Here is a 21,208-nt window from a genome sequence, read left to right as displayed (position 1 = left end):
AACCCAACTGTGATTCCATTCGATTCAGATTGTTTTGGCAAAGATTGCAATAATAAAATCTTAACATTTGAACCACGGTTAAATAAAAAGAAAATGTGGTTAGTTTGATTAATTTCATTACTTTTTAAAAGTAAGTTGTAGGTTAATAGCTATGGAAATGTGATGGGACTGTCACAACAGTCACAACTAAAACCTTACACCAAGTGTTAACAGCAGTGTTTATAAATCAAATGGATAACCAGACTTGGATTATACAGTTTACAGATTGGTGGGAGTTGGTTTCCCACATGCCTGCACCACAATCAAACTTATCTTTTACACTCCCAATGTCATGCCTTCTCTCTTCCCCATTGTTCTATAGCTTTGTACCATTTAATAAAGCAGAAATGCCATAAAAAGATGTTCTGTATATTGGTGCAGTTAAGTGTTATATTGCTTTATTTAGGAATAATTAAATAATTTAAGCATCATTTGAATATACATAAAAAAAACAGACAAAAGAATATCACAGAACACTAGACAGAGAAGTGAATTAACAAACCCGCTGTTTCTACATGTAATGCGGAAGAGTGGTAAAAACTGACCCAATCGTTTATAATGCTAACCACGTTCAATCCTAGCACATGTAGAAACAGCATGCCTAAGCCCCCTCTCCTAACCATGTCTTAATGACCGTATTATCCATTTATAAAACAGAAAGGATACTTTGCACCCAGTTAAATAAGCTAAGTCTTTTGGGAGTGTATATCTGGCTAAACACATATGGCATAATCAGTTCGTTCAGAATGTTGAGCACCTTTCACACATGAACTTTGGAAAATCAGGTACAGGCGTTGCCTGGAGTTGCTCTTTGACACATAGCAGCATGCAATTCTCTGTGACAGACGTGTTCACACATATGAATTTGGTTTAGGCGAGGGGCGGCGGTGCCTAGGTAGAGAGGACTTGATGCAGAAAGGGAAAATATTCATTTAACTGCCACGTAACTCGACATTGTTGCAAATGAGGGCAACCTCAACTTTGTTAAAATAAAGGTTTGAAATTAAATGAAATAAGGGTCAATGGTATTCCGAACAGAGTGAAATAAAATAAGCAACCAACTGCTCCGTAGCCTACAGTGCAAAATAATCAGGCTGTGAAACTATATAAATAGTTTACAATAGATTCAAAATGCTTGTATTACTCATGAACTGTTAATTTATGTAAACGTTTCATATCTCTCAGACAGTTTAAGCAAAAGCTTAAACACTGAGAAGCACACATTTAATATAAATGTATGACTTTGCTGGACAGTTTCGTACTGCTGACGCACTGAGCTGTGCGTCAATGCAAATGCATGTGCGACGCCCCGAGCACTCATGTTCAAACAGAGGACTATAACACCTGCTTCTACGGGACTCACTCCATTCAGCTCCTGCCATTTCCCTGATCTCTACTCCTTAAAGCTCACGCTTCTGAAAAGAGAAAGAGGAAAAATATCTGATTAGATACATTGGAAACTGATAGTTAGATTCAATTAAAACAAATATAACATTTCCCACTTCTCTCCTGATTTGTCAGCGAAGCGTTCAGGGGTTCGGAGGATGGATCCCTCGGCGGGCCGGGGACTGATGGAGGTGCTGAGGGGGGAGGAGCTCCGCAGGGAGGAGAAAGACACACCTTGTCTCCGCATCTCCTGGACAGCCCTCTCACTGAGAATAGAGACGCCATACAGACATAGGAACAACTCTAAGATGTATTGTTTTATCAATATCTGTCAATTATTAAACAAGAGCATCATCAGGTTATGTTAATTTGTAAATCCCTTCTCAAAATCGGTATATCAGATCTGCAATGTCATTAGTAGTCCAACCTTTTGTTGATAGGATGTAAAGGACAACAACTGGTGTAAAATTTGAAGTACTGTAGGTTAAATTGAAACATGGCATAGATTCCCGCTGTGACAACATGAAATTAATTCCAAGTGCATATTATATACAAACTCAAAGAGGACAGGTCTGCAAAATATACAAAAACAAAAATACCATTAATGGTATTCTCATGACTCATTGGCCAGGGCTGTCGTTTGATGATAATCACTAGCCCCTTACGTGACTGCGAGCGAGCCTGGGTCTCTACCGCAATCACTCTCACCTAGACTGCGACCATTTGCAACTTAAGGTACCATGCGTGATCACATGGAGCGTGCTGGGTCAAAAATATATCATATATGAATTTCAAAGATACCCAGCGTACAATATGGGTTTAACACAGCTTTACAGTGGGGTCTGGAAGCTCGGAGTTGCTAATAAACAGTTTAAATCATTGTTACAAAACGAGTGGTACTCACAGAGCGAACGTTGGCAAGATGGCGTCTTCTTCTTCTGCCGCTATTTGGCTGCCTGGTGCGCATGCGCTGTGGCACCAACGGCGGAAATGGACGTTCGCTCTGTGAGTACCACTCGTTTTGTAACAATGTTTTAAACTGTTTATTAGCAACTCCGAGCTTCCAGACCCCACTGTAAAGCTGTGTTAAACCCATATTGTATGCTGGGTATCTTTGAAATTCATATATGATATATTTTTGACCCAGCGCGCTCCATGTGATCACGCATGGTACCTTAAGTTGCAAATGGTCGCAGTCTAGGTGAGAGTGACTGCGGTAGAGACCCAGGCTCGCTCGCAGTCACGTAAGGGGCTAGATAATCACCTGCTATTGGATTACAAATTGCTTGCTGACTGTGATGTCTGCGATCGAATACTATGAATTGGTGATGTATTAAATGTAAGTGTTTGCAGTGTCAAGAAGACTTATTAGCTCACCGCTCAAAGCGCTCAGTGGTCAACTGTCTCTTCAGAACGTCCATCTCTGTCTGCAGTTGAGTGACTTTCCCTCTGAGCTGGGACACTTCCCTGGCATGCCCTGCCCTGTGCACACCAAGAAGAAAAATAAAAACAGTTATTGGCATAATCCTCAATCAAAATGTAAACGAAAAAGTTGCCCCACCACTAACAACCTAAATATGATATTGCAAGAATTTGTTATTCTAAAATATACGGATAGAGTTATGATGGGTTATATAGAGAAGAATAAAATCAATAGCATATTTTCCATCTACAAGTCAAACAAATGTATGAACATACTGTATGTGCAATTGTGCATATTTCCAGAATTTAGGCAATCCAACATTTCTGGATTGTGGCTTTAATGGAAATAGATTAATTTGAAGTGCCTGGCCTGTGGACTTACGTTTTGCTGTCGGCCAGGGCGAGCCTGTCACGCAGGACCTTAAGCTCAGACTCTCTCTCACTAGCACTCAGGTGGGTTTGGAACTCATTCTGCCGATTGCTGGAGAGAAGCATCTCTAGATTACGGACGGTCAGCCTCTCACTGGCCATTTGCTTCTTTAGCAGGTCTGCCACCGAACGCATGTCCTCTAGCTCTCCCGTCACCTAGGATAGCAGTGACATTACAGAGTGCACAGCAAGAGACTGTAGACGGCAAGAGACTGAAAGTGCACAGCAGAGAAAATTATTTAACTAGATAGAGAAGGGGTGGGACAAGAAAATAGATACAGCGATATATCGTCATACTTCCTCTTGTGACACGTTATCGATACACTATCTGCAAGTATCGATCACTTAATAAAAAAATATATGTATAAGAGATTTTGCTTGGCAATCCCATTTTACTGCAATACCATTATTGGAATGAGGTGAACAGACTGAAAAACGTTATCTTATTAGATAAAACAGATGTATACCGTAATTCCTCTAATAGTAACCCCGGCTTGTATTTGTTTCAACTGTAGCGGGTACCAGGCTTGTATTAGGAGGAGGCCTGTATAAGAGGGAGGCCTATATTTAAAATTTTCAAACGGATCATAATGAATAAATCAACATTTTGTGTCAGTTTGAACCCAGTAAAATGTACTGGGTTCATTTATTGAAACAAAGTACTGTATGAAATAGTAAACAGTGCAATTACAGGTGGTCACTGGTCATTTCAACGTTTTCAAAGTGAAATCAAGTAACTAGCTCAGTATGCAGCTCAGTATATTAGTAACCCGGCTTGTATTAGGAGGCCGGCTTATAATTGCTTAGCTCAAGAGCGCACCCGGCCATTAATAGAGACCCGGCTTGTATTTGAGACCCGGTTACTATTAGAGGAATTACGGTATATATTGTTATTGCAGAAGTTTTCTTTTGGCGAAAGAATCACTATGCAATATTATTTTAACATTGTTTCATGTACAATTGGCCAGTTTGTGTGTGCACACTAAATAATCCGATAAGCTTTCATGTCAATTCTGTGAATACCGGTAAATACAAAATTCCAGCTTTTTGCCCTTGTGTATTTTTTCTTCTTCAGTTACACAGATATCGTGATGTATCGTAGATTACATTTCTTGCAATATATGGATTATCGCAGATATCGTGTATCGTGATAACATCGTTATCGAGGGCCAAAATCCATCACAGCATCGCGAGTTACTCATATCGACAGGTTATGTATATAACCTAGTTATATGAGTACTGGCTAAGCGTCACGCTCTTAAGCCATTCCGAGATATACCTCATCTCATGTACCTACTGTACACCATCAACGAAAAACAAATGCACCCATCACCTGCCTGGCCCCGCCCCTATAGAGGCGTACTCTATAAGATACTAGGCATGGTCACCAAACACTCTTCCTCGCAAAAAACCCGTTTCCAGGAAAAGATTCCTCAAGGGAACTCAGGGCCGCCTAAGAGCGGGACGCTTAGCCAGTACTCATATAACTAGGTTATATACATAACCTGTCGTTATATTATCGTACTTGGCCATCGCGTCCCGCTCTTAAGCCATTCCGAGATATGGGGTAGAGCGGACGCGAGGCCCGACAGATGCACCCCCTGAGGACCCGTAAGCCCACATCAAGGGGTTGGGGAGTCCCGTCACCCCATCCTTCCTAATGAAGGGGGGGCGCAGTCAACTCCACCCGAGTGCGAGCAAGAGGGAACTAGAACCCCTTGAACACACAGCACAGAAACAGCGACCCGTGTTGCTGAGAGAGGGCCATCGCCGACCAAGGAATAACCCAAGGCGGAGCGACCAGTAGCTGGATCAAGACCGGGAACCACACTGCTGTGCCCCGGTCCGGCGCGACCAGGATCACCATCCTGCACTCCCTCCGTATCCGCTCCAACAGCTGACTCAACAGCTGTACAGGAGGAAAGGCGTACAGAAGACCGGGGCGGCCATGGAAAGATCGAGAAGGCATCCACCCCCAAGGGGGGATGATCTGCTCGACTGACCGAGAACCACAAGGGGCACTTGTGAGAACGTCGGCTCGCAAACAGATCCACCGAGGCCTCCCCGAAGCGATCCCAGATCTGCCTGACTATATCGTGGCGGAGTTCCCACTCGTCGTAACGAGGACCGCCCCGAGACATCATATCCGCACCCACATTCTCTGCACCAGGGATGTGGAGCGCACTCAGACTGCGCAGCCTGCGAGATGCCCATAGCCAAAGTTCGACCGCTGCCCGGTGCAGGTGGATGGAACGAGTCCCACCCTGCCTGTTGATATACGCCGCTGCCGTCATACTGTCCGTTCTGACCAGAACGTGCTCGCCTACCACCAGGTGGTCGAACCGTTTGAGGACCAGGAGGACCGCCTTCAATTCCAACACATTGATGTGCGGGGTAGACGGGCCAGCATGGACCTTCGTCCAGCTGCCCCCCACTGCGTTGGTCCGACACATCCCTCCCCAACCCGTGAGAGAGGCGTCGGTGAAGACCGTGACGTGTGAGCGCCTGCTGCCCATGGGGACCCCAATGGTGAGGATACCCAGCCTCCTCCAATGGGCGAGATCTCCCCATATCGACAAAGGAACCGTCAACCGTTTCCATTTGTCCCTCACCGGATCTATTCCCATAGAGAAAAACCACCTCTGTATCCTCCTCATGAAGAGGAGGGCAAGAGGAACCACCGTGTGAGCAGATGCCATCATACCGAGCAGGCGCATCACTTGCAGCGCCGTGACCGTCCCTCCCAGACGGAAACCCCCGAGCGCGTGAAGGATAGACACCCTCCGCTGCTCCGAGAGGGTTACAATCATGGGCCTTGACCTCAGCGTCAAGCCCAAGTACTCCACCTGTTGACTGGGAAGAGGTGTACTCTTCTTCCAGTTCACAGCAAAACCCAGCCTGGTGAGGAATTCCACCACCAGCCTGGTATGAGACCTGGCAACCTCCTCCGACCGGCTGAGGAGTAGAATGTCGTCGAGATAGAATAGAACCCGTATTCCCCGACGACGTAGAGGCTCCAGCGCAGTCGCTACGCACTTGGTGAATGTGTGGGGAGCCAGAGAATAGCCGAACGGCAACCTCTGGTACTCGTACGCTACGCCCTGAAACAGGAACCGCAGGAACTTCCTGTGAGGAGGGAAAATCGGGATGTGAAAATACGCATCCTTCAGGTCTATGGAGGTGAACCAGTCTCCCCTTCTGACAGCAAGCAGCAGGAGTTTGACGGTCAACATCCTGAACGGTCTCGCTACAATCATACGATTGAACGCGGACAGATCCAGTATAGGTCTGACCCCCCCCTTTTTCTTGGGTACCAGAAAATAACGGGAGTAGACGCCTGACATCGCGTCCTCTCTCGGGACCACGACTACGGCCTGCTTCGCCAACAGAGATTGGATCTCGTCGGCCAGGGCCGTCACTGCTTCCGACCCTGACAATAGGGTCGGCACCAAACCTGAGAACGGAGGGTGGGGTTGTGCGAACTGCAAAACAAGCCCCCGCCTCAACGTTCTCTCTATCCACCCCTCCAAACGGCATTCTTGTCGCCATATGTGAAAATAATCCCACAGCGCACCCGCCGTCAACTGACGCTGGGCCGCAAGGAACAGTAGATAGTTGGCCCGGTCCCTCCCGCTGTGCGACGCACCCAAGGGGGGACCCCGACAGAAAGGGCCGGTTTGATACGGGAGAAGCTGCCATCAAACTGGTTGACACACACCCCCCCCCTGAACACCCCTCTAGCGCATGCTGAGGAGTTGTTCTACAGCTAGACACGCAAGGATAGACCCCATGGGCTCCTACATGCCGTAGCCCTGCAGTGATATTGCTATCACCCAAATCACGCTCGCCACTTCTTTGCAGACCACTGCCGCTCTCACGGGAGTGGGAGACGTTAGCGTGACACCCCGCCTGGCGAAGGCGAGGCCGGGGTAACCCTTGCTGTGCATTCAACAGAAGAGGCCTCGAGTCCCCCTGCTGACCACTGTAGCTAGTGGCAGCCGTAACACCAGGCTCACCCATCACACAACGTGTGGTGCAGGAGCCACGCGACAGCACAACATTCTCACGGACAGACCCAGGCTCAGCCATCAACTGGGTGTCAGCCCCTGTCCCCATGAGAAGTGAAAAGTGGGGCCGCATGCGCTTCAAAGAAGGTTCGCGGCCCGCAGCCAAAGGAAACCGATCAGAGCCCCGCTTCCGTAGGTAACGGAGAGAGGATTGAACGGGGAGTGGGCTGCTCGCGGCAGAATGACGACGGCTTGTTTTATCCAAGACGAATACACCCAAAATGGCCGATCCCTCGGCCGCCAAGGCTGTCGGCCTTGTGGATCCCCGTTGACTCTCCGCCCAGGGTACCACTGGCGGGGGAAAAATGGCCGCCTGTCGAGGGCCTCGTCACAGTCGTTGACGAGGCCGTGCTCCAACCTCTGGCTGCACAACGTGAGGCGGTGTGGGACCCAGATCAACAACCGCCTGCGCCTCCACAGAACGACCAAAAAGTCCTTCCGTGGAAAAAGGAGTCATGAGGAGAGAAAACCTATCCTCTTCCCCAAGAGGAGAGTGCTCCAACCAGACATGCCTAATAACAAACGTTGATAGCATCCTAATCCTCCCCGCAGTTATAGCTTGCGACTGAGTCAAGATCTCTATAACACCACAAACATGCAACATGTTTATAATGTCGGCTGGACCCATAGCCCCACTACCCGACGGCAATGTGGATAGGAAAATAGTAGGGATGCCCCGATCACGTTTTTTGCCATCGATACCGATCACCGATCGTCGTGAGCCATATCGGCCGATACCGATCGTTTGATTAAAAAGAAATTAAAAATTATTTTATATAATTTTTTTTTAATTTATAAAATATATATATATTATATAATTAGACTTGTACTTGTATTATCTGCGAGACATCGCCACCACACAACAAGTCAAAATGCTCGCTATCTGCAAACAGCTCCACTGTCTGTGTGTACTCTAGTAGCCTCCAGCTCCAAAAAGGATTCTCCTGTGCTGCAGCTGGACCCTATTGGTATAACGTTACTGTGCTTTGGTCATATCACATTCAGCAAGCCCTCAGCTCAAATACGCATTGAATCAATGTTATAAGACATTGATATCAAGAGCTATCTGTAGCTACTGCTAGCCGGCTAGATGACAGAACTTTTTAGTTCAATGGGACATTTCGTGTTTAACACTTTGATCGCCATGGTTAAATTAATAATTTACCATCCCTCGCCATCTCTATTTGTCTATGGAGTTCCCCTTCTTTGCAGGGCTATAACTTTTTAAATTGCATTGCTAAATTGACATTATTATGGCCCATTCAATGTCCTATATCTATTGTTCAGGGTGTAGCAACGTTATACTTTTTCATTCACATATTCATACTAAAATATGGTCTAAAGTATAAGTATGTTTTTATCGTTTTCTGCAGCTTTCTTCAGAACTTGATTTATAGCCCCAAATGCATTATATTGATGATCAAATACAGTTTGGTAGCGATCGGTGCCAGATAAAAAATTTCAACTGGAGGTACTTCTAGAAGTTACTACGTATCATCTGATGTTGACTGGATGGGCGGGGGGTCGTTTATAATTCCGTGGGCAACGTTATATCATTCACCTAGTGTGGGTCATATGATCATCAGAGCAGTTTATATGGAACACGTTAGAAAATAACGCTGAAACTCACCGTGGCTTCCTCGCGCCGTTGGGGGATGAGCGTGGATTTTTTTCTATTATGGGATGGAGAAATACCAGATCCATTTCCAGGTTGTATACGTCCAAATCATGTTGTTTATTGAGTTAGGGTGAGCGATCGATTATCCAGTGTGTCAAGATGGAGTCCCGGGAGCTATAGCGAGTGGTCGGACCGAATTTGGATGAGCACCAGTTTCCTGTTTCCGGTTTGCTGTTTGGGCGATCTGCCGATCGGCCACCAGATGGCGTTCTTGAACCGTTAGAGAGTTGAGTGGAGATCAGCAGTATATCTCAGGTCCCCGGAGGAGAAATATGATTTAGATCACAGATTTTTGAAATATTGATATCAAAGACGAGTTACGGCGTCTTCGGCAGAATGAGCATGGCGTGGAAAGACGAGTTCCAGCGTTTTCGGCGATTAAAGTGTTAACAGTGAACTAACGTCAGCTAACGCAAGCTAACGGAGGTATCAACATGGACCAATAGACTTGCTGGAGCATTTGTTGATATCAGGAGCTATCAGTAGCTAGCCGGCTAAATACCGTTAGACAATGCCTACTAAAAGTGAATAGTTGACTGGGTAATTTTGTTTAAACAGTAACGATAGCTAGGTAGCTAACGTTAGCTCAGGTCGAATGCACTATAGACTCGAGCAGAGGAGCCGCCTCTCAGTCCTCTGTGTTTACAAACTGTACACGGGTGCGGGCGGGGCAAGGGAGCAGCGGCAGTTTGCAGGTCCTGTGTGTCTGAGACAGACAGCGAGTGAGATCTCCGCTTGATCGGTTTCCGCGATCGGCGAATATGACTCATTATCGGAATTCACAGATCGCATATTTATACTGATTATCGGCCGATAACGATCGGTGGCCGATCGATCGGGGCATCCCTAGAAAATAGCCAGCTGAGCCATAACACTGGCCGCCGCTACAAACCATCCTGCAGCAGTATACCACTCATCCGTCCATACTGCCACCCTCCGAGCCGATTCGCTCTCAAGCATCGGCCGGGTGGGACATCGTTCATCCCCGCCGGGGCACAGGATCAAAGCTACCTGGCTACTTAGCCACGGTACACGCGGCCTGCACCCTGTTGTTAGCCCTTTTACCCGTAAAAAAGGTAAATAAGACTCAGCGAAACCCCCCACATTAGCAACCGACTGACCTTCATCAATGAACCGGGCAAGAGGAGGGAAAAGCGGCAACGTCCCGCGGCGGGGAATATTAGAACGACCCATTTCAGCATTAGCATTAGCAGCATTAGTGTTAGCAGCATGCTCCAGGATAGCCAGGAAATCGTCCACTGCAGTGGAACGTTCACCAAGCCACCCAGCCCCTGGCGCCGAAACACACTCCACAGCATTACTAACACCAACATCAATGCCTGATGACACAGGGCCTACCTGTGTACAAGCCGGCTCGATAGCCAAACCTTGCACGCTGCTCCTTGATCTGCTGCCACCAGACGAGGAAACATCAGAATAGGCCCGACGTGTCGCTGAAACATGCCCCGAAGATTCCAGGGGTAAGCAAACCTCCGGTAAACATTCAACATTACGCAATTTCTCTAATCTTTTCATAGCACTAGTTACATAGGGCGCTTAGCGACCGCTATGATGGAAACGAAATAGAGGAAGAGTGTTTGGTGACCATGCCTAGTATCTTATAGAGTACGCCTCTATAGGGGCGGGGCCCGGCAGGTGATGGGTGTACTTGTTTTTCGTTGATGGTGTACAGTAGGTACATGAGATGAGGTATATCTCGGAATGGCTTAAGAGCGGGACGCGATGGCCAAGTACGATAATATAACATAAGATAAGAGGAGAGTTGAGTTGAGAGAACGCACAAGACTGTCCATCGAAGGGTATTCATACCCTCTCCAGCTCCATACTCTTGGATGTCAGATGGCGGGCAGTGAGTTCCTTTCCAGAGTCCAGCTTGACACAGAGTTCCCTGACGGAGGCCAGGTCAGAGAGGAGGGCATTCTTCTCCCCCTGTACCATCTGCAGCGCCTCCTCCAACCGGGACATGCCCCGTGCCAGCGAAGACACCTGGGCCTCATAAGCCTGCAGGGCCTGCATGTGCTGGTGGAAGAACAAGGGAACACATTATCTAAACATCAGCCAAAGTAGTGGAAATTCTCCTCCCTGTGATTCAAGATTCAAGAGTTTATTCATCACATACATACAGTGAAATGCGGTTGGCCATTCCTGCTACAATTGTGAAATAAAATAGTGATAATAATAAAAAGATAACTTGAATACCGGTATACATGGTAAATAGACATGTTAATAAATCGCTTAAAGGCACTGGATCATATGTACATTCCTATACAATGTGCAGTTTTTCTTCTATGTCCCTATGCTATACTTGCTGTTACTAACTATACTATACAACAATCACAACAAGTTATTTTCTTAAAGTGTCCTTTTCCTTCCTTTAAAGTTACCTTTTCTTGTGTGTTTAGAGTGACCTGTGGTGCGTTTGTGTGTGTGCGAGTGCAGAATGTTGTGTGTGTGTGTATGTGTGTGTTCATGTGTGCTTGTGTGTGGAGAGTATTGTGAGGTTGAGCTCTTGTGAATCTTACAGTGTGAATGCAGCAACCCGTCTCACCTGCTGGTTCTCGCTCTCCTGTTGGTTGAGTGCTGCGCGGAGATGCCTGCGCTCTGTGTCCGAGGACAGCAGCTCCAGGCGGATGGAGTTGGTGAGGCCTTCAACCTGCTGCAGCTTCTGATCCCGGGCCTCCACTTCAGAGTGGGTCATCCGGAACCGCTCCAGCATGTCCCTGTTCTCCTGCTCCTGTGGGTCAACGTGTAACAAGTCAAGTGGCTCAAACTGGAGACATTAGAGGCAGTGAAAAGTGTAGCTATAAGACAAAAGTTTCACAAACTTGGGGTTGGGAACCAAAAGCGGGTCTCCTGATATGAAAATGGGATCCCTTGACAATATAATTAACAAACTAAAAAGACTGTATTGTACTGTACAATTATTGACATGAAAGACTACTGCACTCAGCTTTTTACACAAAGGTCACTGTGAATTCCATGCAGCTCATCTATACACATGTTTTTGCACTCGGTAAAACATCTGTTGCAGGCTATTTGAAAGACATTGCGGCACGGTGGCGCAGTGGTTAGCACTGTCGCCTCACAGCAACAAAATCCTGGGCTCAAACCCAGCAGGGGGTTAACCAGCAGCGGGCCTTTCTGTGTGGAGTTTGCATGTTCTCCCTGTGTTTTCGTGGGCTTCCCCCGGGTACTCTGGTTTCCTGCATGTTAGACACGCGTGTTAGGTTTCCTGCCATTGCCCTTGATCAAGATACCGGCATTACAAAGGAGTTGTGGTCCCCAGGCACAGCACTATGGGGTCAAATGCAGAGAAGGAATTTCCCCTCAGTGGTTCAACTCAACCATCACGTGAATGAGTTTTGCAGCCTCAGTGTGTGAGGCCGCCTGTGGGAAGAACGGTTGGGATATAATAGGATATCCAGTCAGATCTAGTCACATAACTATAGGGTCGTTGGAAGGTTCCCGGTTCGATTCCCACTCCTCCTGGGCAGCGTGTCGAAGTGTCCTTGAGCAAGACACTTGGGGGCTTTTCTCACTGCCATTCGGGGTCGAATCAGCTGCGCTCCGCCCTCGCTGCGTCCTTGGGTGCAAACTCCCCCCCCCCCTCTCGTTTGTGTACACACTGCAGTCTTGGTGCGCTCCGGGTTTTTGTTTACGGTTTGTGTAGCTGAGGGGTACAATTCCCTGACTGTATTGTTAGATATGATATTTAATACCACTACCTCATGTACTTTAACTTCTGGCCACCCAGTACAAGATATAAGTATGATGAACACTTTCCCACCTGATGAAACGAACCAACACAAATGGACCAAATCGAATATTTAATACAGCAAAGGGTGTATACAACATTCACTTAATTACATTTATGATTTGAAATGTTAAGTATGCACTTTTATGGCAAATTAGTATTCGTAGGTAAATCAACATTGAATGTCCAATCTCTGGTTGCGCAGGGAGTAAGTATACAACCTGGAATATTTAGGAAACGATAGCGATAGTACTTAAATGATTATAGCTGGATACACTAAGGGGGGGGGGGGGGTCCCGCTGGTTGTAAGACAGTATGAGGGGGGGGTTAGAGAAGTCGCTGGCGGTATCCCATCTGGCCGACGGTATCTTGGGAGAATCCAAAGTCTTAGACACAGTGCCCACAGAACCTCGGGCCGTAGACGAATACAGCTGGACCCTCTGTGGAACGGTATCTGCCGGTCCACAACGGAGAGACGTGGTGCGACCTCACGTGTAGAGCGCCGCCTCACCTGTAGTCCTCTCCGGGGGGTAATTCCAACACTCGACAGTGTTGGCCTTTATCCATGGAATAATCAAAGCACATAAAGCATAATCCAAGAGCCGTGGAAGGCTCGCCGTCGTCGGGTAGAGTAATCCAATATACAGGTCCAGTCGCTCTTGACCCGGAGCTCCTCGGATGCAATCACCACTAGGGGTCTGACCAGCCTGGATAAGCGTCCAGATAACGTCAGGAACGATGGGGGTACTGATAACTGTAGAACTCGAACCGAACGATGCACCATACATAAATAGACTATTATTAGCTTAATAGAATACGTCCAACTCGACGGTATGGTGCCAAACTATGACCATTCAACTATTAATCTACACGATATCTCAATGCCTATTCTGGGCCAAGTAGGCCCTACTACACCGCACGTGCTTCGTGGGGAGGCTTTTGCGTCTGTCACTCTGTTGGAGGGTAAAGAACTGGACTAAAAGAAAGTTCTACTTTACGAGCGCCATATATATATGCGCTATGAACAAATAGTACCACACGTATTTCGCCCGGCATATTACTGCGCGGAACCGGGGGTTGCCTCGACATGTTAGGCGGCACGATTGAACTTGAACCTAGGGGTATGGCAACCTGGCGCCAGGTTCTCGTCCAATGGTAGAATGAAACTATTATGGGCTGTTTAGTAGAAACGGGGATATTCAATGCATATTGTACAAGGAATATACAGGGGATATCAAACGATATACAAATACAATTAAATATATATATATAAATAAATATACATATTCGGTTTAATCTGATCCTTCACAACAGTTTGCGTTTTGAGCGTGTAAGCTGCCGTAGCGATGATGAATGAATGAATGAATGAATGAAAACTTTATTTAACAGATTGCAGAATGGGTACAATACAGTACGGCTCAATACACACAATTGTTAAGGGGATGCAGACCAGAGAAAGACTTTTGTCTTGTTTACATCAGGGTCCCCCATTTTCAATTCATATTGACATTTATGACATACACAACATACATGACATTTATGGAATAGGGACATACAGGTATTTAGTACTGATACATTTGTGACATAAACGGTATTCAAATATACAGTACTGTTACCCATAGATCCTGACAGAGTATATACATATGATGGGGAGGGGACTGTACATTAGGAGGGGGTGGGTGGGTGGGAGAGAAATATACATACGGTGGGGAGGAGACTGTACATTTAGAGGGGGTGGGTGGGTGGGAGAGAAATATACATACGGTGGGGAGAGAATATATACATGCGGTGGGGAGGAGACTGTCTATTAGGAGGGGGTGGGGGGTTTGGACATTTACGGTGGCCAGTTTCTAATTGCAGCCTCCCGTAGGTGCTCTTTGATAGCGGTTTTGAATGTGGGTAGGGATTCAGATTCCTTTACAGCTTTGGGTAGGGCGTTCCACATTGATGTGGCATAATTGCGAAACGTGTTTAGTCCCTTGTTTGAGCCGAATCTGGGTTTAACATGATTTGTTGAGCTTCCTCTGGTGTTGTGGTCGTGGTTCACTGACCTTTGGGAAGTATTTTGACATGTACATGGGTACCTTAGTCGTATAGTGTATCTTGTAGACCAGGCCCATTGCAAGTTGCTGTACTCTGTCGTCTACTCTAAGCCATCCTAGGTTGTCAAAGTGGGCAGGGGTGAGGTGGGTTCTAGGGGTAAGGTCAAGTAGTAGTCTGACCAGTTTGTTTTGTGATGTTTGTAATCTTGTTTTTAGCGCCTTTGAGGTGCTTTGGTACCATGAGGTGCAAGCATAGTCGTAGTACCCTTGAATGAGTGCTCCTGCCAGAGTCTTCAGGGTATTCTTGTTTACCAGAGAGGAGATCCGGTACAAGAATCTAGTTCGTTGGTTGACTTTTTTTATTACATTGGATGCCATTTTGTCACAGGAAAGATTTTTCCTCTAGGATGGAACCCAGGTAGGTAATTTCATCTTTCCTTGTGACAATATTGTCACCCACTGTAACTGAGAAGCCGTCGGTCTTGCTGAGTTTGTTATTTGAACCGAAGAGAAAGGACTCTATTTTGCCCATGTGTAATGATAGTTTGTTATCAGCGAGCCATATGCAGATTTTGCCTAGTTCCGAGCTGAGGGTTTTTTCAACCTGCAACTTGTTTTTGTCAGAGACCATTTCGTCATGATGTCACGCTCTAACGTCAACACAGGAAGAGTTTTAACACACGGTGGTGGAAACTGGATGCTGATATAAAGAAACAAATAACCAATAAATATGAAGTTATATTTGAACCTCTGTTGTCAAGCCTTGTCAATATAACCCACCCCGCGGTCAGGTGGCGTAGCGGAGATTGCGTTCGTCACCAACACCGGAGACGCTGGATTCGCCTGTTCGAATCCAGCTCACAGCTCCGGCGTTGTCACCAGCTTGGCTGGCCGTTCACACTAATACAATTGGCTGTATTAGAGGGTGGGAAAGCTGGCGGGGTGGGTCCGGGTCGTTGTAAACAGCGACTCCTACAGTTCGGTCGGGGCGCCTGCTCAGCGCAGATAGGATCTAAGGGGGGTAGTGTGATCCTTCCACACGTTACACCCTCTCAGTGAGAGTCCGCGCTGCCAGGTGAAAAAAAACTGTTGATTGGCTAGACGTGTGTCGGAGGAAGCACGTGATAGCCTCCACTCTCCCAGACAGACTGTGGGGGGTAAGTGCGCAGCGACCAGGAAGGGGATTGGGAATTGGCATAACGACTAACATTGGGATGGGAGAAAATCGGAGGGGGAAAAAGATCAATAAATAAAAATAAAATATATATAACCCACCCCTTTTCTCACGAATGGAACTGGTGTCTTGGAGTCCGCTTTGAGCGTTTTCCAGGGTTAACGCTAACGCTAAGCTAACGGCTAACGCTAGTTAGCTTAGCCTATTTATTACTGGTTAGCAGCTAACATTAGCCCATTGCTCGCAGCAATTATATTGCATGTCATTGATCTACCGGTCGATCACGGCCGACTGGTTGGGCACCACTGGTCTATAGAAATAAATGCATTCGAACAAGAAACCAATGTATAGTAGGGGTGGGAATCACCAGTTTCATCATGATACGATACGATATCGATTCTTTGGACAACGATACGATATTATCCGATATCACACAGTCTGCCACGATACGATTCGATTCAGGTGCCTGCGATCGATATGAGACGATATTATATGCCCATTTAACACAATCAGTAACATTTAAATCAACAAAAAAAAGGCAATGGAAATATCATTTGACATTTTTATTTTTGAGCTCTTCCAGACATTTAAATGAAAAACAATATTGTTTTTAATACAAATAGACCTCCTGTTCACTGTTTTTGGTCCGTTTTTCTTTTTTTTTTCGATATTAATATCCTATTCACTGTCAGAGCTGTATTAAGGTGCAGTACCGGCCAGATCCTGTTAGTGGGGCTATCCCGAGAATGCACCCTCCTTCCCAATCCCCACTTCTCTCTGCCTATGGCTCTGGGTTAGCTTGTTAGCTTACGCTAACGTAACGTTATCTTCGATCTTTAACGCGACGTGGGCATAATGGAGTGGCGAGGATTACTAGTCTTGCTCTAGTGACGCTCTAGACCAGGCACGCGGGGGCATTTGCATAGGCACAGGGGGCAGCAGTAAAAAAATATATATATATATATATATATATATATATATATATATATATATATATATATATATATTTTTTTTTTTTTGAAATATTAGTGAAATATTTTGCACTGTTGTCGCATTTATCTTGTTGAAATCCTCCCACAGGTTCTTTTTACTACCACATATTTAATTGAGACCCTTTATTTGTTTATTATTTCAATTTAGCTGGAAATACATTGCTATCATTCAGTAACATTTGCAGAGCCTTAACCAGTGGGATTAATCAACACATTTCATTATTTATTTTTCTATTTCATTGAACATTGCACATGTTAAAAGCCATTTTTTTTACTCAAAATGTGAGTATTACCAAGTCAACTTGTGTTCTTATTAGGTTGAAATAATGTGGTTGTGTACTTTTTTTTCTGTTAACTTATTATGGATTGAAAACTGAAAACCATATATTTTTTAGTTCTGGTAACTTATTATTATAATTTTTTTTACAGTGTAGTCTTGCGATCAATCAAAACTTATTTACACGATATACCTCACATTCACCCTCCATTCACATCCTGGTGTTCTCCTGGTGTTCTCCATTAGGCCTGTAGGTGGAGCTATGACAGCACACGTACAGTACACACACCGATGGTGTGTGATGTGTCCAAAAATGAATGGGCAAATGTGAGTGAAATGGTTGCACTGTATGCAGCTGTTTGTCTGCATTGCATCCCCCCCCCCCCCCAACTCAGATTTAGGGTTGATACAACCATCATAATAATATTGTTAATAATAACAATAACAATAATGATGTAATAATGTAAAAATTATCATTAAAAATACCTGATTATGAGAGAAAAAAAATTACGATGCATGGAATATTGTTGAGGCACACTAGTTACAACTATATTTCAAACAGGCACTCCATGTCAAAAAGGTTGCTGACCCCTGCTCTAGACGCTACTGCTGTGTGCTGTTGATGTTAAACGGAGTTTCACAACACTGGGCGTGGGGCGATGACGTCGCCGGATTTTCAAAATAAGAGTATCACAATATGAATCGATCTTTTTACGTTGCATCGATCCTATTTGATTATTGATAATAGATCGATATATCGATCTGGATCGATGTATTGTCCCACCCCTAATGTATAGTAGACATAGCAATGGCAAAAAAATTGCCAGGCCTAATGCGAGCCAAGGAAGTCTTGTGCTTGTAACGTGGCTTCATCTCGAAGTTTTCATCCACTGAGCCGTGAGGCTCAACATGCTTGTTTGGTTGAGGTCTGAACTCGCCAAATTGCCCATAAATATAGTTTTTGTGGGTATTGTCCAGTTGTTGCTGTATGTTTTTATCTGCCCAAAATTCAAGCAAGCATGAAAGCATTACAGTAAGGACGTTGTGTGTGTCAGCAAGTTGATACTAGGGGTGGGAATCATCAGTTTCATCACGATACGATACGATATCGATTCTTTGGACAACGATACGATATTTGCCGATATCACAAAGTCTGCCACGATACGATACGATACGATTCAATTCAGGTGTCTGCGATCGATATGAGGCGATATTATGTGCCCATTTAACACAATCAGTCACATTTAGATCAACTAAAAAAAGGCTACGGAAATATCAATTGATGTATTTATTTTTGAGCTCTTCCAGACATTTAAATGAAAAACAATCTATTGTTTTTAATACAAATAGACCTCCTGTTCACTTTTGTTTTTATATATTGAGCTTTAACACACACACAGACACACACAGACACACACACACACACACACACACACACACAGTCCCCCACAGCCCCCACCCCTCCTCCTTCCAAGTCCCCTTTCCACTCTCCTGTTCTCTCTCACGGTTAGCTGCTTAGCTTTTAGCAGCCAACGCGACGTTCATTTAGATATTTAACGCGACGTTGGCATAAAGGAATGGCGGCGATGCAACGCCTGTTATATGCATTTGACCCGTTGCGGGGAAAAAACTGCACAGACTTATATCGGCTCGCAAAATAGACGCTCTGTAGTGCTTTACAGCAGACGCAAACACTGCTGTAATTTCTACACGGAGTTTCACAATACTGGGCGCCGGCGGATATGACTCGCGGGGATTTTCAAAATAAGAGTATCGCAATATGAATCGATCTTTTTACGTTGCGTCGATCCTATTTGATTATTGATAATAGATCGATATATCGATCTGGATCGATGTATTGTCCCACCCCTAGTTGATACAGCAAGCCTCTCCCGTGTTTTGGTACAAGCTTGTACACCACGCCCCCCGCTCCCACTGGCGCGCATCCGGAACCACCTATTTCAGCGGTCCAGGTTTGGAGCGAATCAGCGTCCCCGGGGACAGGGGGGGGGGAGCGTTCTCAGTAGGACGGACACACCCTTTTCTGGTGCGATCGGGCTGTTATTCGACCCCGAATGGTTAGTGAGAAAGCCCCCTTAACCCCTAACTGCTCCCGATGAGCAGGTTGGCACCTTGTGTGGTTGCCTCTGCCGTCGGTGTGTGAATGTGTGAGTGACTAGGTGAGTGTGAGGAACAAAATTGTAAAGCGCTTTGGATAAAAGCGCTATATAAATGCACCATTTATTATTTATAGGGCAGTCAGTGTTTAGGATATTCAAATCATATATACATATTTAGCATGAGGATATGCGAGGTTGAGCAGGTATCTTCTCTTACCTTTGCAGACATCAGGTTCTCTATTCTGGCCACCTCAGAGATGTAGGTGTGCACCCTCATCTTCAGCTCATCCCGCTCATGCAAGGCCTCCTCCATCTCAGCGTGAACAGCCTGGAGACAAACAATAGACCGGATGAATAGGAATAGGAGCACGTGGTAGAGCTGCTCCATTATGTCACAAATCTAAATCCTTTTCATTGATTGATATTGAAATCACAATTATTGAACACGATTACATGCGTTTATGGCCCTTTTTTTATTGAACAAATTGGCTGTGTTGCCTTGTCAGCCATGACAGTATAACAGATCTGGCACAGTATTTTAGCTTGTTCCAAGTCAGAGCACACCAATGTGAAGGAAGAGTGCGCTGCATTTACAACACAAGACAAAATGCGAGCAAGACGACATGCACCACAATGATAGTTTTATCTCGATTATCTTGTTTTCATAATCGTGGTGAAGCAACTATTTGTTATGGGCTGCTACCAATAAACCTGTGTATGGGAATTACTGCCTCCAGCTGTTGATTTGTAGAATGTTTTTTTCTTCTCCATACTTGGTTCTCCCTGGTCATAGTACTCAGGTCGTCCTGCAGCCTCCTGTTCTCTCTCAGTGCGATCTCTCTGTCTCTGCCGAGTCCTGCCACCTCCTCCTGAGCTGCGTCCATCTGCCGCCTCAGACTGGTCACCTCCCGCTCACGGCTGCACAGCGCCCCCTTCATCTGACTGCAAGCAATACACACCATGACATCACCACAAAGTCAAATTAGTTCACAAGAAGGTGGTCGATGTTTTCTGTGCTAAATGGATGAGAGGACATTGACCATATTCACATGGCTGCCATTTTGCTCTTATGTCATGCTCAGGTCGCGATTCCTTTCCACCCTGTTCCCATGTGGGGGCGGCACAGTGGTGTAGTGGTTAACACTGTCGCCTCACAGCAAAAAGATCCTGCGTTCGATTCCCGCTTGGGGACCAGGTTTTTGGGTTGCCAGGTGGGGTATCTCCCGGGTCTTTCTGTGTGGAGCACGGGATGGGTCAGAGAAGAAATTACATTAGCAACCCCCCCCCCCCCCAAAAAAGCTGCATGACTACGTTGCAATGTGTGTAATGAATAAAGACTTCTTCAAAGTCCAGTTTAATCTTAATCTTCTTCAAAATCCAGTTTAACAAGCAAAATGGCCACCGTGTGAATATGGTAAATTGCAATCATATCCTGTGAAATTGGGATATGACATGTGCAGTTAACATTTGTCAGCATTTCGGGCGGCTAGGTGGTGTAGTGGGCAAGGCACTCGCCACCAGTGTGGAGACGCTAGGATTCGCGTGTTCGAATCCAGCTCTCCACATTGTTTTCAGTTTAGCTGGTCGTCCGCAGTAATACACATTGGCCGTATTACGGGGAGGGAAAACTGAAGGGTGGGGATCGAACGTTGTGAACAAGCGACTCCTACAAGTCGGTTGGTGCGCCTGCGCAGTAGAATCAGGAAGTGTCGGGGGCAGCGTGAGCCTCCCACGCGTTACTCCTCGACACTGAGAGATCGAGCTGCGCAGGTGAAAAGATGCGACTGCTGTTACCTCAAGTACCGGA

At 45.9% G+C, this 21,208-nt stretch overlaps 1 protein-coding gene across 1 annotated transcript in view; it reads right to left on the bottom strand.

Annotated features, from left to right (window-relative positions):
* Nucleotides 1-548: 548 nt before the first annotated feature.
* cep135 (centrosomal protein 135) overlaps nucleotides 549-21,208 on the bottom strand; it is a 79,674-nt gene continuing 59,014 nt past the window's right edge. The window contains exons 18-25 of the mRNA XM_084307429.1: nucleotides 20,175-20,343; nucleotides 19,619-19,729; nucleotides 11,591-11,776; nucleotides 10,852-11,061; nucleotides 3,230-3,432; nucleotides 2,803-2,907; nucleotides 1,542-1,691; nucleotides 549-1,454 (exon numbers count right to left, since the gene is read on the bottom strand). Of these exons, the coding sequence (XP_084163555.1) occupies nucleotides 1,433-1,454; nucleotides 1,542-1,691; nucleotides 2,803-2,907; nucleotides 3,230-3,432; nucleotides 10,852-11,061; nucleotides 11,591-11,776; nucleotides 19,619-19,729; nucleotides 20,175-20,343 (1,156 nt within the window). The 3' untranslated portion in view covers nucleotides 549-1,432. The remainder of the gene's footprint in view (nucleotides 1,455-1,541; nucleotides 1,692-2,802; nucleotides 2,908-3,229; nucleotides 3,433-10,851; nucleotides 11,062-11,590; nucleotides 11,777-19,618; nucleotides 19,730-20,174; nucleotides 20,344-21,208) is intronic.

The sequence above is a fragment of the Notolepis coatsorum genome (assembly GCF_963971535.1).
Source record: "Notolepis coatsorum genome assembly, chromosome: 2".
NCBI classification, from domain to species: Eukaryota; Metazoa; Chordata; class Actinopteri; order Aulopiformes; family Paralepididae; genus Notolepis; species Notolepis coatsorum.
Note: the sequence above shows the minus strand (reverse complement) of the source record. Positions and strands in the feature narration are given on the sequence as shown.